At 40.8% G+C, this 18009-nt stretch overlaps 1 protein-coding gene across 10 annotated transcripts in view; it reads right to left on the minus strand.

The window, feature by feature from the left end:
* Specc1 (sperm antigen with calponin homology and coiled-coil domains 1) overlaps positions 1-18009 on the minus strand; it is a 273402-nt gene that overhangs the window by 11009 nt on the left and 244384 nt on the right. For 8 of the 10 annotated variants that reach the window (XM_048786146.1, XM_048786182.1, XM_048786138.1 and 5 more), the window contains 2 exons: positions 13412-13528; positions 3237-3296 (listed from right to left, as the gene is read on the minus strand). In XM_048786146.1, the coding sequence (XP_048642103.1) occupies positions 3237-3296; positions 13412-13528 (177 nt within the window). Of the gene's footprint in view, positions 1-3236; positions 3297-13407; positions 13529-18009 lie in introns of all 10 variants that reach the window. The other 2 variants (XM_048786169.1, XM_048786172.1) reach the window with 2 other exon arrangements.

Consider the following 18009-nt stretch of genomic DNA (forward strand, 5'->3'; position numbering starts at 1 on the left):
ATTTTAAAGTATGCATTCAATTTCTTTAATGGTTAAAATTCTATTTTTGAATAGGTTCTAGAGAAATATTTGGATTTAGTATTTTTAGAAATATTTTGGTATTTCTTTGGAAACTTCTGTTTCCAATTTGTGGTATAACATTGTTCATATTACTAAGATTTCTATGATAGGTGTACTTGTGCTTTTTCATTTTTTGGATTCCTCCTGTCTTCCAAGGGTTATGAAATTGTATCCCGCTATTTTTACAGCTTAGAATCATGAATGAAATTGAACATCTTAAACAGTTAGTGGCGATTCATGATCCTGTTCTGTGAGTTGTATATTCTAGACTTTGATTATTTTCCTTTTTTTAAAAAAAGTTGTTTTAAAAAATTTTTTTTTTTGTAATTGTAGATGGAAAGACTACCTTTATTTTATTTGTTTATTTTTCTGGGGTGCTGAGGATTGAATCCAGTGCCTCATACATGCTAGGCAAGTGCTGTGCCACTGAGTCCCAGCTCCAGCCCTACTTTTTGAGTTTTGATGAACCTTTATTTATTTATATGTTGTGCTGAGAACCAAACCCAGTAAGTAAGTGCCCTACCACTGAGCCACAACCCAGCCCCTTGAATTTAATAATTTTCAGTGGTTTGTTTCTTATTACTTGTTAGCTGGATCTTTTTATAGGTGATCAGGCTTGTCTTTGCATTTACTGTAGTTTCATTACAATATTTTATTTTATTCATCCTGATTGAGACTCATTAAGAATCATGGGCTCTTGTCTTCATCATTCTGGAAATTTTTCAGGTACTCAATATTCAAATATTGTCTCTATTCCATTATTATTTTTGGGGGTACCAGAGGTTGAACTCAGGGGCACCCAACCACTGTGCCACATCACCAGCGCTATTTTGTATTTTATTTACAGACAGTGTCTCAATGAGTAGCTTAGCACCTTGCTGTTGCTGAGGCTGGCTTTGAACTTGTGATCCTTCTGCTTCAGCCTCCCAAACTGCTGGGATTATAGGCATGCACCATTGCACCCAGCTATTCCATTATTTTTATCCTCTGTTTCAGGAATTCCACTGGACATGGGACATGGAAATAGACTGCTTCAATCTTCTAGGTCTCTTAAACTCTGTGACAGACAGTACTAGCTGGTTAACTTAACAGTCATTCCCAACCTCTCTTTCTCTTGTAGGCTTCCCTCTGAAGAGGCTGGAAAATGTTATATGTTGACTCTCTTAAAAGCCCTTGCAGTCAGGGTGGTCATGTAACAGTACTGACAGTGAACTGGAGGGACTCCAGGAAGCCTTTTGCTTTCCTTATCAAAGGAGAAAGATATGAAGGATTTGCTCTATTCCTTCCCTCTTCTCCCTTCCCTGCAGGTGGGAATAATGTCTGGAGTTTGGTAGTCACATTAAACCACAGAGAAATATGGGAACAAAGAGCCAACAGATAGATTGTGGAGTGCAGTGAAGAGACATTCCAGGTCTTTTATTAAAACACTGAGCAGTGAACTAAACCTGAAAATAGGTTTGAACTTCTCATTAAAATAAAAAAAAAAATTCTTTGTGATTTCAAGCAACTGTTAGTTGGGTTTTCCATTTCTTGAAGCTGAATGTATACTGATAAAAGCCCCCTATTATATTTTCCATTTTTGATTGTTTTATATTCTGAGCAATCTCCTTATATTTATTTTCTAGTTCAGTAGTTCTTTCTTTTGCTGTATCTAATCAGTTTGGCAACTCATGTCATTGTTTTTTTAATTCCAAATTTTCATTTGTAGAAGCTTTACCTGATTACTTTTCCAAAACTCTTTTTTATACTATCAAGGTCCTTCCTTATTGTTTCTATTCCTCCTTTTGGGTCTCTTTTAATAAATTTAAATGTAGTCAATGTAAAGTCCTTCATTATTATTTTTGTTTTTTTTTGTACCGAGGATTGAACTCAGGGGCACTCGACCACTAAACCACATCCCCAGCCCTATTTTGTATTTTATTTAGAGTCAGGTCTTCCTGAGTTGCTTAGTGACTTCCTCCACTGCATGTGGCACAGGTCTTTCAATATCAATCTCCAGTTCTGGTAGATAATCCTCTTGCTTGTTGTACCTACTGACTGGCTTAGTTGGTAGAGTGATCTGGATGATTCGGAATTCTGACTTGTGAGCCTATTTCTAGCAGCCATTGTATTACCAAGAGATTTCTGCATCAAAGAGTAGAAGCCAAGGGCTTTGCACAGCACAGATACAAATTTGGACTCTAAATGTTACCTGGCTCTTTTTTTTCCTTACAAGAGATTTTTTTTTTTTTCCCTCCCACAAAACATCCAAGGTGGAGATAAACTTCTTCATTACTTTTCTGAATGATGCAGGTGTAGCTTTTAAAATCTCAAGATTTTAAAATCCTTTCACTAAGAGGAAGAGTACACTGTGAGCCCTGGTTTCATGTGGGGATCTCAGTACTAGTGCTTTGTTTAAGGGAGCTTAGATTCTTATCTCTTGTTCCTGTGATTAAATAAAGCCTGCAGCCACTAGGGTTTATGAGTATCTACTTATTATAAGCCCTATATCACCAGCCCCATCTCTGCCCCCTAGGGTTGCCATGATCTCAGGTCATGCCTTATGGTTTGGTTTTTATTTTCTAAATTTCAGGCATCTGTTTATTTTCTATTTTTTTCCAAAAGCTTGATTATATATTGACATTTAAACATTTTTTTACAATTTTATTTATTCTAATTAGATATATATGAAAGCAGAATGCAGTTCAATTTGTATACACAAACAGCACAGTTTTTTGTGTCTCTGGTTGAATGCATCGACACTTTATTTATTTAAAAAAGTTTTTTAGCTATAGTTGGACACGATACCTTTATTTTACTTATTTTATGTGACGCTGAGGATCGAACCCAGTGCCTTGCATGTGCTAGGCAAGCGCTCTGCCGCTGAGCCACAACCTCGACCATGTATCGACATTTTAAAAAATGATATTTTATTGGGATTTCTAGATGATTTGTGGGCTTTAATGATAATTTAGCCCACTGTATTTCCAGAACTGAAATTTATCCAGTGAAATCTTAATTGAAAAAACACTAAATCATTTGTGATCAGACAAACTGGATAAATTTGTACAGGGATCATGAGTAACAGATCTGCAAATAGATTTTGGTGTTTTATAAGAAACTGTCTAGTAGATGGCATAAAATTCTTTCTTATATATAGAATAAAATATAAAAAGGATACAAAATAGGATACTTACCAAGCTGGGTTTGATTCCTACACTTTCAGCTGCTTCAAATGCCAATAAGAGATTCTTCTTCTAGGTTAGAAAGACAAAGAGGATAAAATCATCATCTTTTTTAAAAAAGTAGTTTTTGCTAAAAGAGAACATCAGTTGACAATCCCCTATAGATTAATTAAATATGCAATCAATGTCTCAGTTTGAGGATTAACTTATTATAATTACATTGAAAACAACATTATTGTCATCTATCAAAGATCCATAGTTCCAAAGTCATGATCCTCTGCCACTCAATAAATGGTTTCAAGTTGGGTGCAGTGGCACATGCCTGTAATCCCATTAACTCAGAAGGCTCAGGCAGGAGGATCTCAAGTTCAAGCACAGCTCTGGTAACTTAGGGAGACCCTCAGCAACTTAGGGAGAATCTGTTTCAAAATTAAAAATTAAAAAAAAAAAAGGACTTTATATGTAAATCAGTGGTAAAGTGCCTCTGGATTCAATCCCCAGAACAACAACAACAACACATTTGTTTCAAGAGGAATCTCTTCTTTATTACTCTACCCACTGATCAAATCACACCTCATTTTAGTCTGCTCCAGATTTGGATCTTTCTTCAAAAGTGTTTTTTTCCCTATAGTTTCTGCTTATTTAGACTTTTCTTAGTGGGAGAAGAACTTCGTGTCTCTTTTATCATCTGGCTTCTTACTCATTTTAATGAAAGCTTAAAGTTTACAATATTCTCCTGTGGCCCAAATTTTCCATTCTAACATGGAGGTACTGCCTCATGGACTGTGACTTCTCTGCATAGCTTCTCATTTTCTCTTTTTTCATACACTCAAGCTCTTAAACATACCATTCAACAAAATCCTTTAGCCCAGAGCCCTCTAGAACCTCGTATGAATTTTTGGATTATACCCCAGTCTTACTAGAGTACATTCTTAGGTTTTCTTCTAAGGTAAGAATGTGGGGGAAAAACATTTTCTGGATGTAATCACATGTGACAATATCTATATTCTTTTTATTTATTTATTTTAATTAGGTATATATGACAGCAGAATGCATTTTGATTCATTGTACACAATTACACACAATTTTTCATTTCTCTGGTTATACACGGTGTAGCATTGCACAATATGTGTAGTCATACATGTACTTAGGGCAATGATGTCCATCTCATTCCACCATCTCCTGCCCCCATGCATCCTCCTCATCCCCACCCTTTGCCCAATCAAAATTCCTCCACACACGCCTCCCCCAACCATGGATCAGCATCCACTTATCAGAGAGAACATTTGGCCTTTGTTTATTTTTTGGGATTGGCTTATTTCGCTTACCATGATATTCTCCAACTCCATCCATTTACCTGCAAATGCCATGATTTTATTCTCTTTTAATGCGGAGTAATATTCCATTGTGTATATATGCCACAGTTTCTTTATCCATTCACCTATGGAAGGGCATCTAGGTTGCTTCCACAATTTAGTTACTGTGAATTGAGCTGCTATGAACATTGATATGACTGTGTTACTATAGTATGTTGATTTTAAGTCCTTTGGGTATAGACCAAGGAGTGGGGTAGCTAGGTCAAAACAAAGTCTCTTCTACCATCACACTTGGTTAAACAGTTTGACTGGACAGAAAATTCGACATTGAAAATAATTTTTCTTTAGAAAAGTAATAGTGCTGCTCCACTCCTGAAACTCTTTCTGGCTATTCTTTAATGTTTCTTTGGAGAGATGAACTTAAGAATCATTTGGTCTTGTTTTTAATTTGGTCATAATTCATTTTAAAGCCATTAGGATTTATTAAAATTTAAAATTGGTGAATTAAATATTATTGAGAGAAAAATGTTCCACTACCTATTCATGTTCTTTTGTTTTTTGCAGTGTTAGGGATTGAACCTAAGAGTTCACATGTGGTAGGCAAGCATTCTAACACTAAGCTATGTCTTCAGTCCTTTTTATTTTAGAGACTTGGTCTCATTAAGTTGCTGAGGCTGGCCTCAAATTTATAATCCTCCTACTTCAGCCTTCCATGTGGCGAGGATTACAGGCATGTGTGACTATGCCTGGGTGGTAGAAATTCATAATTTTATATACTTAGGTATTATACATAACCACATTTGGTAGTACACACCCACAGTCCCATGTACTTGGGAGGCTAAAGTAGAAAGATGGCTCAGTCTAGGAGTTAAAAGCCAGCCTGAGCATCATAACAAGTCCCTGACTCAAGATAAAATAAAAAGGGCTGAGGATATAGCTCAGTGGTAAAGAACCCTTGAGTTCTATCCCTAGCACTGGAGGAAAAAAAGATTTTATACAGAATTTTATACTCTATTCCATTTCCCCCATAGCTTTCACTCTGTCTGAGACTAAAGGGTTTGCCCTGACAGTAAAACCAACTCTGAGAAACCCAGTGAGAGAGAAGACCCAGAAAGATGTGGCTATATGTTTCTTCCAGCTGGTGGTTGAGGCTTTGAGAAGCTGTGTTCTGGCCTAAGATTCCAACTTTTTTCCTTGAAATTAAGAGGTATTAATCAGTTCGTCTGTAAATCTCGCACTTGCTTCCATAACACTGTTCTACTGAGTTGGAGCACTGTGCATTGGTTTCCATATTCAATGCAGCCCAAAGCACTCTCCTATGTTGGTGCTAATGATGCCTTTTTCTTATTGTAAAGTTCTTTGGGTTAGAATAATAAGGGGCTCTGTAAGCCTGTTTTTAGGTGATCATCACTCCTGGAAGTCAAGATACAAACATTTTTATGGCTTTTGAGATGTACTTTCAAATTGCTTTCCAAAAGGTTATACCAATTTCCTTTCTAGCAGTAGTGCCCATTTTTGGTACCCTTACCTGGACAGAATATTAGGACTTCCAAAAGGCTCTGTCAAATGTGTCAGACTTAAATAAGATATTTTATTTTTTATCTGTATTCCTGGATTAATAGTAAGATCTAAAATGAAGGCATTTCTATTTTTCTTTTTCTTTTTTTTTTAGGTTTAGTACTGGGGATTGAACTGAAGGGCACTTAACCAGTGAGCCACATCTCCAGCCCTTTTTTGTATTTTATTTAACAACAGGGTTTCACTGAGTTGCTTAGTGCCTTGATAAGTTGCTAAGGCTGGCTTTGAACTCATGATCCTCCTGAGCCACTAGGATTACAGGCATGCGCCATGGTGCCCAGCTAGGTGAAGGCATTTCTTTTTTTTTTAAATATTTATTTTTTAGTTTTTGGTGGACACAACATCTTTGTTTGTATGTGGTGCTGAGGATCGAACCCGGGCCGCACGCATGCCAGGCGAGCGTGCTACCGCTTGAGCCATATCCCCAGCCCATGAAGGCATTTCTAAGTAAAGATTTTATAGGGAACTCTCAAGGCCCTCTAGTGTGATTTACATAAAACCAATTGTGTTTCTTTGCAGTTATGACAGAATAGTCCATACTGTAAAATTTTCTCAAATGCTCTGACTTGAATGACCAGGCATCACTATCCTAGTACTCTTTCACTGGAACGTTGTCACAGGCACTGTGTAGCAGCTTCTGACAGGAGGAAAGAGTTTATTTTTTATTTTTGGGGGGTACCAGGGATTGAACTCAGGGGTGCTCAACCACTGAAGTCACATCCCCAGCCCGATTTCTCTTACTTATTTGTTTATTTTACTTATAGGTAGATACAATATCTTTATTTTGTTTTTTATGTGGTGCTGAGGATCGAACCCAGTGACTCATGCATGCTAGGCAAGCACTCTACTACTGAGCCCAGCTCCAGCCCTATTTCATATTTTATTTAGAGATAAGGTCTCACTGAGTTGTTTAATGCCTCGCCAAGGCTGAGGCTGGCTTTGAACTTGCGATCCTGCCATCTCAGCCTCCCATGACACTGGGATTACCATTCCCAGCTAAAGGTAAGCCCTCTAAAGAAGCTGGGGGTGGGAACTCATTTGTCTACAAGATGTGAGCTTCAGTTGGGCCTCTGCCAACCAAGTGGGGACAGTGTGAGGCTGTCCTGCAGTGTCTGCCCTGGGGAAGAAGGTGTAGGTAGGCCTGAGACCTTCCAGTTCCAAGACAGTCTAAATCCTCAACCTATAGTATAACTGTCACCAGCCTGGCTAGCGGGGGTTGAGCTGTTGGAATACCTCTCCTGAAACTGAAGGGAGAAATGATGCCAATTCTAGAAATTCTCCTCTCACATTCATATTTCATTTCAGATCTTAAAATAAGCATACTCCATTCAGTCACCTGACTATAACTCATGCCCTGTGACTGCATATCCTTTTAATGTCACAGAAGACATCCTTGTTAGTTTTATCAGAAATTCCCTATTTAAAACCGGTGTCAACCTTACTTGCTTTAATTACTTTCATCCATATGGGAGCAGCTCATGATTTCAGAAACTTCTGGGATAATCAATAGCTATATCATAAAGTTTCATTTTAAAAAAGATTATTTACTCATTTACTTAGTTATTTTGGTTCTCAGTTCTCTACCACTGAGCTACACCTCCAGTTCCTATATCCTATAATCTATAGATCACAATTTTAATAGACTTTCACAGATATTATAAGGCCTCTTTTTATGCCCCCTTTTAAAAAATATTTTTAGTTGTAGATGGACATAATTATTTTATTTATTTTTGCATGTGGTGCTGAGGATCAAACCCAGTGCCTCACGAGTGATAGGCAAGTGCTCTACCACTGAGCCCTACCCCAGCCTTCTCTTAGTGCCCTTTTTGATGTCTATGTACTCTAAAAGACCCTCTAAAAAAACAAAACCCCAACACTGAGGCTTGCCAGAACAAGGCTGCAGGCTAGAGTCTGGATGATGTTCAGTCATCCTAAGGATATCTGAGGTCTGTGTTTCATTCAAGTCAACTTGTTTCCATAGAAACCCACTTCAAATATGCCCTTGATAGGGGACAGTCTGACATGAGTGGTGGGAACATGAGGCTGAAGGAATAATTCTATAAACTGGGCACACTGTGCTGACCTCCACATGCTTTTACTTCTAAAAAGCAATTTACCTGCAGCCCTGCCTGGCTTCAGTCCACAGGACATGTTACATTCCTCAGCAAGCTGCCTGTTATCTGCTAGAGAAATGCAGGCCCAAAATAATGCTGATAAGAAGAACACAAATTACCCAGAACAGGGGGGGACCTTCTGTGACCCTTACACAGACCAGATCCCAGGATTCAGGGAGATAAAGTTAATTCCCCCAACCATAAAATCTATAAGAACAGGTTCAGTTAGAACTGGTCAGCACGGGCCAAAGTCCCCCTACAGTTGTCATGGGGTTGGGGGACTTGAAAGTCTGCTGTCAATCAAAAGTCAAGAGGTGAACCTGAGTGAGACTCTCTGGAAACTTTCCTGGGACCCCCAATTAAACTGGAGTGCAATAGAGACATGCTGTCCCCCTCCCAAAACGACCTACTTTTCTCTTTTAGAGTGTCCCCTTCCCCCCCTTTCCTACTCCTTCTAATAATCTTATGCCTGTTAGAATTTCTGAGTAATATGTCTGAAATCTTTCTGATTTGATTGGGGGGATTGTGAAGGGGAACCTCAGTTTCCTGGAAGGCCCCAGCCCTGAAAAACCCATTTTGGGAAAACTCTCCTGTTTATACCCTCTCTCCTCTGGTAAGATTCCCTCCACACTGGGTTTCACACATGTGCTCAGTTTTACACTGTATTAATCTGCTTAAGTTAACACATCCTGAAAATGCTTTTCCATAACCATAAGGAATCTGGCCTCTCACCCCCAGGGCACGCTTGACACACCTCAAGTAGCCCCAAACGAACGTGGCTGCTGCAATTACTGTACTTGGAGGGCAGCCAGGATGGGGGTGTTTAGAAAATAGGAAGCCAGATGTTTCTTCAAGGAATGGTGGGCAGGTGGTAACTGAGACCTAGGTGGTGGGACACAAACCCAACTCCAGTTGATAGAGAGGACGTGAACCCAAACAGATCTTAAATTGTGTCAGGTCTCTGGAGCTAACTCCTGAACCACATCAAAGACCCATGGTCTTTCACCAGTGGCTGTTCCCTGAGGATAGCAGATAGATCTGGGAAAAGGAGTACAACCCTGTAAAAGACCCATGAAAGACCATGAGTTTTTGATGTAGAAAACAGGGGCCTCTGTCCTGTCAGAGCAACAGAAGGAAGAACATCAATGTCTGCCTGCCCTACTGCATGTCTCCAGGCTGCGAGAGGCCATTGGGCACAGAGGTCATGTCCCAGTAGGGGAATATCAGGGATCCAGAATGAAACAAAGAGGTTTCGGACACCAGGAAGCAATGCTCATGACTTGAAGTGTGAAAGCGAATACTCGCAGGCCCATTATTTCCAACCAGACCTGAATTCGATTCAAAGACATAAAAGTCAAGTCTGCTTACTGCAGCCCAACGTCACTTTCCAAAGACACAGGCTTGTTGGGGGTATGCAAGTGCTCAAGCTCACACTCCCTACAGTTTAAGGAAGGCCTTAATCACTTTCCGTTGTTCTATGCCCACTATTTCCTTGACTGTTTCTGTGATCAGTGGAAAGGCAAGGGCTGAAAAATTAAGAGGGTGCGGAGGATGGACACCCAGATCATGGTCAGATGCAGGCTTTGCTTGTGAGGCTATGCCAGATGCCTTGGCCTCTGTAAACCTTCTGGCCCCAACTCCACTCCTACTGTCTGGCTGCTCCCTCCCCTTCCCTCTGCTGGGTCATCTCCCTCTACCTATAGCACAAACACCGGAGTCCTCATCTTTCTACACTTCTGCTGTGGTTATCTGTTTTATTTGGCTTGAATGTGCCCTCCAATGTTCACGTGAAGGACAGTTGGCCCAGTGTGGTGTTGGGTGGTGGAACCTTTAAGACACAGGGGGTAATGGGAGACGATTAAATCACTACACGTCAACCTCAGAAGTAATTAAAGTCGTGCTCATGGAGCATGACTGGTTCCTACAAGGGCAAGTTGCAATAAAAAGAGCAGCCCAGCATCGCTGGCTTCTTGTCTCACTCATTGATCTCTTCTGCACATGCTCCCACCATGTGATGCCATCTGCCCCGAGGTCTTTCTCAGAGGCTGAACAGATGGGACACCCAGTCTTGGCCTTTCAATCTCCTAAACCGTGAATTAAACTTTTTTTTTTTGTACTGGGGATTGAACCCAGGGGCACTCAACCACTGAGCCACATCCTCATCCCTATTTTGAATTTTATTAGAGACAAGGTCTTACTGAGTTGCTTAGCGCCTTGCTGTTGCTGAGACTGGTTTTGAACTCATGATCCTCCTGTCTCAGCCTCCCAGTGGCTGGGATTACAGGTGTGAGCCACTGTGCCCAGATAAACCTCTTTTCTTTATAAAGTACTCTGCCTCAGGTATTGTATTACAGCAATAAAAAACCAAGACAATTTCCCTTAAGACATAGTGACTGGATGATCTCTAGGCCCATAGCTTTAAATATCATATGTACCCTGTCCAATACAGTAGCCACTTGTGACATGTGGCTATTTAAATTGAAATTAACTAGTCATACTAGTAATAGTTCATGTGCTCTACAGCCTTTGTGGTTGATGGCTGCCATATTGGACAGTGCAGATATTATTCTACTACACAGCACTCATCTTCACTGATGACCCCAGATCGTTATTTCCAGCTCTGACTTCCCATCTGAACTCCAGACTTGCTATCCAGTTCCTTTTCTGACACTAGTACCTACATATTTCTGACATCTCAGACTTTAACAGAATTAGAAACAAAACCTTTTTTCCTTCAAAATGTTCAATAATTCTGTCCATCCTGCTTTATAGATAATAGACAAAGCCCCCACATAAAAGTGCTCTAAAATTTTAATATGCTCTATGATGGTTAATTTTATATGTCAACTTGGCTATGCATGGTATGTCCATTTGACTCCTGATATGGGTTAAAACCTCTCTATGCATTTCCCACCCTGAAAAATGGTTTTGTCAAACTGGATATCAAGGAGTTATCTTTGACTCCTTCCTCTTCTCTTTCCTACAACCAACCTGTGGCTAAGTCCAGGTGATTCTGTATCTAAGACATATTTTGAGCGCTTCTACATCTTTCTATCTGCACTACCACTACAGTCTCAGTTAGTGGGTGAGGTCAAGGAAAACGAATTCTCCGGATGACTCCTGCAATAGCTCCTTCTTCATTCTTGTTCTCCTTCCAATGCAATCTTTCACATAAAAGTCAGAGAGCTCTTTTATAAACACCAATCATGCCTCTCCACTGTTTAGAATCCTTCAATGGCTTCCCACTATACAGAGTAACGAACAAACTTCTCACCAGTCACCTGCAGAAGCTCTGTGGGATTTGGCCTCCTCTGCCTGATCCCTGGCATCTCCAGAAGCTACTCTTCCTGCCCCCTGGGATCCAGTCAATGCTTCCTTCCATATCCTTGACAGCACTCCAGCATTCCCTTCTTAGTTGTTCCATGAGCCGGAAGGGCTCCCCTAGAGCTTTGCACGGCTCTCCTTCACATCTGTTCTTCATAAATCAGCTTGAGTACCATCTCCTCAGAAAGACTGTCTCAGTCTTCCTGATCTAATAGGATTGCCAGGAGTGGGATATTGCTCAGATGAGATCCCCACTGACCGCTCTCACAGAACTGTTTTTCTCTTGGCTTTTTCACAACTTGTAAAAGTTGTGTTTATCTTCTGTTTATCTTATGAGGGCACAGAACAAGCCTGTGTTGGTCACTGTTGTCTTTATGACTGTGCACCAAGCTTGGCAAGAGATACTTTCTGAGTGAAAGAGTGCAGGACCCAGGCATGGTGTTTTCTAAAGCACACTCTGTGGAATATGATTTTGTAGGTTGTACGAGGTCAGAGGTTGACAAGCTACTGCCTCTGCACTGAATTCAACAGCCACGGCCACACAGTTACATACTGTCAAGGGCCACTTCAGCTTAATGATAAGGTTGCATCGTTATGACAAAGACCATTATGGTTTGAATGCGAAATGTCCCCCAGAGACTCATGTGTTGAAGGCTTGGTACTCAATGGAACAAAGTTCAAAGGTGAGAGGTGGGCTCTGCTCTCATCAGTAGATCAATCTGTGATGGGTTCATCGCTGAGGGCATTACTGGGAGGGGGTGGAGACTTTAGGAGCCTAGTGGGAGGAGGTAGTATGTCACTGGGGGAATGCTCTAGAGGGGCATATTGGTCTCTGGCCTCCCCGCTCTCTAAGGTAAGCAACTTTTCTACACTGTGACTTTTTATTGTGATGTCCCACCTCACCTCAGGCCCAGAGCAATGGAGCCAGCAGACTATGAACTGAAACCTCTGACACTGTGAGCCAAAATAAATCCTTCCTTCTTTAAGTTGCTTTTCTCAGTTATTTTGTTGCAGTGACAAAAAATTGACTAACATACCAAATGACTCATAAAGCTATTTGGTTCCTAACAGACAAGTCTGCTAATCCTTGTTATGGACGATTATAGCAGAACTAAAAACAAAACAAAAGAAAAGGTTCTGTGGGTCTAATATATGTTGAGTTAAACAAAGTCATATGAAAATTCCAAAAATATGACATAACATACCATTTCCTTTTTGGCGTTTGCTGGTTCTTTGGAATAAACTTTGCTTTGTTTTTTGTTTTTGCAGCATTGGGGATCAAAGCTTGCGCATGACAGTCAGATGCAGTATTTCACTGCATTGAAAAGTATCTCATGCATCCTAATCTTGTGTCAGAGGTAGTTTAATAATAAATGATTTTTAAGTAATACTGGCACAATGTTTTTAGCTTCACATAGTGGTTATACTCTTTTTTTTTTTGCAGAAAAAAAGGCATAAATATCTGTGACAATTATGCAGTGAAATATGATGTTCTTCCATGTAGTTTAAACCACTAGCCTTGGAATAGACTTTGAAAAATGCTGGTTAACGTTTTAAAACCATGAAGGTGAAATTCCATTGGGTTTTCTCTGGACGGTGTGTAATAAGAATTTCTCAGTAGTCACAGTAACTGGCCTTCACTGTGTAAGGGGTAAGTATTGAGAAGGGAAGCTGAGAAGTATCTGCTAAGGAGACTTCATAGAATAATCATGCATTCAGTAGTTATCTGTCCCTGGTATCAATATCCTAACATCTCTTTCAACTCTATAAACAACCCCCAATGGGATATATCAACATAACTAGGAATACCCCCTGTAGTTCTAGAAGAGAAAAGGATGACTGAGCAGTGACTTACTTTTTCTTGACTGTTCAGCTCATGGTACGGGATGTGGGCAGGCAAGTAGGTGTGGAGCAGAGCACAGAAGGCCAGGCCATCACTCCAGCTGCTGCTGAAGTTGGTGATGTCAATGTTCTGCAGCAGGGAAAAAGGCAGTATTAAACCCCTAAACTGAGCAATGTCAATATAAGGAGACTGTTCGGTTAGGACTCTAACTTTGGGTTTTGGGAAAGGCAACATAGGAATGAACTACCCCAAACTGCTGGGAGTACATTTGATTTTGGCACCTGGAAAGGCTTGGTATGGTCCCAATTCTTTTCCAGGATAGTAGGAAAAGAAGGTGTAAATACTCAAAACAACAGGAAATTCCGGTTGCCTCCTGCAGGAGTCTTCCCACTGAGTTGCTTTGTATATCTCAGTACTTCCCAAATATATTTGGCCAAGAGAGAATCATCATCAACATCATGTATAACATAATCAGCAACAAGCAGTTCAAGATGAACAAAAAGGTCATAAAGTCCTGAGTGACTGGTCTGGCAGCTTGTCCTGCTTCCTCACCTGGAGACCTCCTCAGTGGGGAGAGAAACCTTCAGGCTCCACTGTCCCTCTAGGAGCACACCAAACAGTGGGGATCACATGGGGAAAATGGGACTCCACCTTCAGCACAGGCGGGGCTCCTGGTGGCTGTCTGGTTCACAGTTATAAAGAAGCTAAAATCTAACTTTAAAAAGCCTCCTAGGCAGGTGGCCTAGGCTTGCAGCTCCAGGGTACCTCCGCCTTGCAGATCTTCAGACCTTCCCTGCTTATTCTTACAGGGTTTCCTTCCCTGATTTCCACAAAGCTTACCCAGATGCAATGTCAGGTTCTAAGGCCTGTGAATGCTTTCATGTTTATGTGGTTCAGTGCAGTGGCTACTCAAATATATTGAAATAGCTCACAAGGGGGGCCTGCAAGGGATTGCAGAAGTGGGGCCCACTTGAGGCTTGGGTTTTATGTCTGTGTTCTGAGCAGCCTGAAGGTGATAAAAGGAATTGGGCCAGTGTAGGACTCCTTGCAATCTCTTCACAGTTGCTGGGGCTTGAGCACCCAGTCCTGGGAAAAAGGGGGAGTCAAGAAAGCTGGCAAAGATTTTGAAGAGGGGTGATGGTTGCTGGCTCCTTCTAATGGAGTGGATGTTGACAGCCCCTCCTTCCCTTTGCCCAAACAACCAAACGTAACTACAACCAGTCAACTCTCTGACTGCCCTGGTGTTTTTTTCTTTTTTTTTTTTTTTAGAGTGTTTCTATCTATCAGAGGCAACTGGCAGTTTAAAAGAACAGGAAGAGAGAATAAAAAATGGCATGAAGTTAAGTTGGAATAGGGAAGGAAGACCTTCATGGAATTCTTCTCAAAGTGTGTAGAGAAGTTTTAGAGAATATACATAGGTGGAAATGAATAATAAAATACAGCAGAATGTTTCCTGTGAAGTTTCCTTGGAAGCAGATGATCTACGATCTCATTTGTGTTTTTTTTGTAATACCTTTATTTTATGGGTTTATATTTTTATGTGGTGCCGGGGATCAAACCCAGTGCCTTATGCATGCTAGGCAAGCACTCTACCACTGAGCCATAACCCCGACCCCCATTTGGGTTTTTATCTAGATTTTTCCAGTATTAGTTTGAGCTAGCCTCGCCCTTAGCCACAAAGTTGGTCAAATACCTCATTGGTGAGTAATGAAATTGAGACAGAAGAGGTGATATGACATGTCACACATGAGCCTTTCCTGAAGGGCACAGACACCAAGAACCCACACCTCCGCCTTTCTATCAAACCTCCTTTTGCCTTTAGCCAAAGTCCAAGATGATTCTGGTGGGCTCTAGACCTTTATCCCAACACACAGGCTATCTTGGGTCTACTTTGCAATTGCATTCACCCAGGGAAGGACATTTGGTTGAAAACAACACACCACCGTGATAATACCTCTCTATTCGGATTTTCATGACTGAAGCACAATTAACTTGTAATAGTTGCTAAGCATCAGTGTTACATAAAAGTCTGAGAATGCCACTGTTGCAAGAGGGCCCTGTATCCATTTTCAGTTTGACTGTAATGGCCCTCCGAGAAGCTGATCACTGGAATTATTTGGCTCTAAAACCTCTTTTGGTTCAGTAGTTACCTGGCAAGAACCGGATACTTACAGACTAAATAAATAAATGCTTTGGCTTTGTACTTTCAGAAGAGATTTATATGTTTAAAGAACAGAGGGGGAAAAAATGGGCCAGGGGGTTGGGGGAAATGACCTATTTCACCTGCTTAGATTTAAGCATTCAAACTACACATTACTCTGGAAAGGGGAACTTAAGGGGGAAGGACAAGGTCAACCTTGGGGAATGGCTCTTACCAAAAATCAAATTCCTTTCCTTTCTTTCTTTGCCACACACAGGTTGCCTGAGACCCCATCTCCAACTAACCTCTCATATGGCTGTGACTTGGAGGAGGGAAAGCCAGGATGTACTTCCAGAGGCCACATGCTTATGCCTCTTATTTATGATGGCCCCTATAGTTTCTTTGTAAACAGAAGCAAGCACCGCGGAGGGCCTGCAAGTGTTCCTTCTGCAAGGCAACACAGACCTAGATCATTTCATTTCCAACAGAAGGCCACATTTTAAACCGGAAGTTGAATGCTCAGTGGTCAAGATGAAGGTCCTTTAAGTTTCAAGCTCCAAAAATGCTGGGGGTGGTAAGAGTAGTGATATTTGTCAAATGCCTACAATGTGCCTGCCACTGTGTACTTTGTCATTTAATTTTCAGAACTGCCGTACATGGTTAGTCGGGTTATGCCCATTTTATGGACAAGAAAGCTGCAGCAAAAAGAAATATTAGTGCCAGAGTCAAGGTTCAGTTCCATGTGACTACAAAGGCCAGTTCCATGTGACTACAAAGCACATGTATTGTTTTCTGTGGGACACTGTTACCCAGGGAAGGAAGAAGTTGGGGGTGGGTGGGTGTTGAGGTAGGATGAACTGAGCATAGAATTCAACACCATCTGCAGTGCTGGAAGCAGACCCTACAATTCCTGGATTCACATCTAGGACAAGAATAAACAGAAATGCTAAGGCGAGAGAAAGCAGATTCTAGAGGGAGTCAAGGATGGAACTTTGACTCCATTACTCTTGTAAGTTAGTAAACTAGAACCACATTTTCTGTCACCAGGCTATTGATCACAAGGAACAGGCTCTAGGGTAAACAGCATCACTCTTCTAGCACTAGTGAATGTTACCACACTGAGGAACTTATATGTCCCAAATGGGCCAGATTCTCCCTTCCTCCTCCAATTTATTTTATATTTAAAACTTTTAAAATTTGCTAAATCTTTTTTTTTTGGGGGGGGAGGGGGGTTACTGGGAATTGAACCCCGGGGCACTTAATAACTGAGCCACATCCTGAGCCCTTTTGCATATTTTATTTAGAGAGGGTCTCACTGAGTTGCTGAGGCTGGCTTTGAACTTCTGATCCTTCTGCCTCAGCCTCTTGAGCTGCTGGGGAATATGGGTGTGTGCCACTGTGCCCAGCTGCTAAATCTTTCCCTTCCTAAAACATGAGAACATTTAATAGACATGTGTCTTGTGTCAATTATCATATTGTTACAGGGGCCATTGATTTGGACCCCAGCCCTTATACTAGGCCCCAGTGGATCAGATAAACCAAAATGGGGTCACACATGCTAAATAATCCATCATCAAACTGAAACCTCAAGGAAACATTCCAAGACACAGACATTTTCCCTGAAAATAGGAGATTCTAATCTACTTGAGTCAGAAGAAGGAAATCACCCTCCGCTTTCCTCTTTGCAAGCAACATGATGTTAATATGTGTTTTTTGTTTATACTGTTTTCTTGTTTCCACCTTACAAAAACCCACCATTTTGTCAGCAGGAGCTCTCACTCTTGTTTTGTAGCATGAAAGCTGTTCTGATCAATGAACTGAGAATAAAAACCATTTAGATTTATAACTAATTGTTATAATTTTTTCTTTCAAAAGATAACAATATGAAATACCATTTCCTTTCTTTTTTCTTTTTCTTTTTTTTCGGTGGTGCTGGGGATTGAACCCAGGGCCTTGTGCATGTGAGGCAAGCACTCTACCAACTGAGCTATATATCCCCAGCCCCCCATTTCCTTTCATCAGCAGAATCTTCAGAAGCATTTTGAGAGGCCAAACGGATCCAAAGATGTGATGAAGCCATCCATCTCACAAAATTGAGAAAGTGTCTGATATATTAGTAAACAGAATCCCAGTTAAGAATAATCATTGATCTATCACTATAAATGAATAAAAGGTTCAGACTAAAATCTCATGACATCAAATCCATGATTGAAAAATGAAACAAAATCACCTGTCACCTCAGGACAGCTCAGATTCACAGGATATTTCAGAACAGATTACAGCCTGCAGGTCTCTCTGGAAGACTGCGACATATTTTATCTACTTATTTATTTATTGTTCTAGGGATCAAACCCAGGGTTGGGGGTGTAGCTCAGGGTAAAGCATTTGCCTATCATGTGTAAAGCCCCGGGTTCCAAGCCCAGGATCACCAAAAAGAAAAAAAAAAAAAAGAAAAAGAAAAAAGGAGAAA

Source organism: Marmota marmota, unplaced genomic scaffold (assembly GCF_001458135.2).
Source record: "Marmota marmota marmota unplaced genomic scaffold, marMar, whole genome shotgun sequence".
Classification (NCBI taxonomy): Eukaryota; Metazoa; Chordata; class Mammalia; order Rodentia; family Sciuridae; genus Marmota; species Marmota marmota.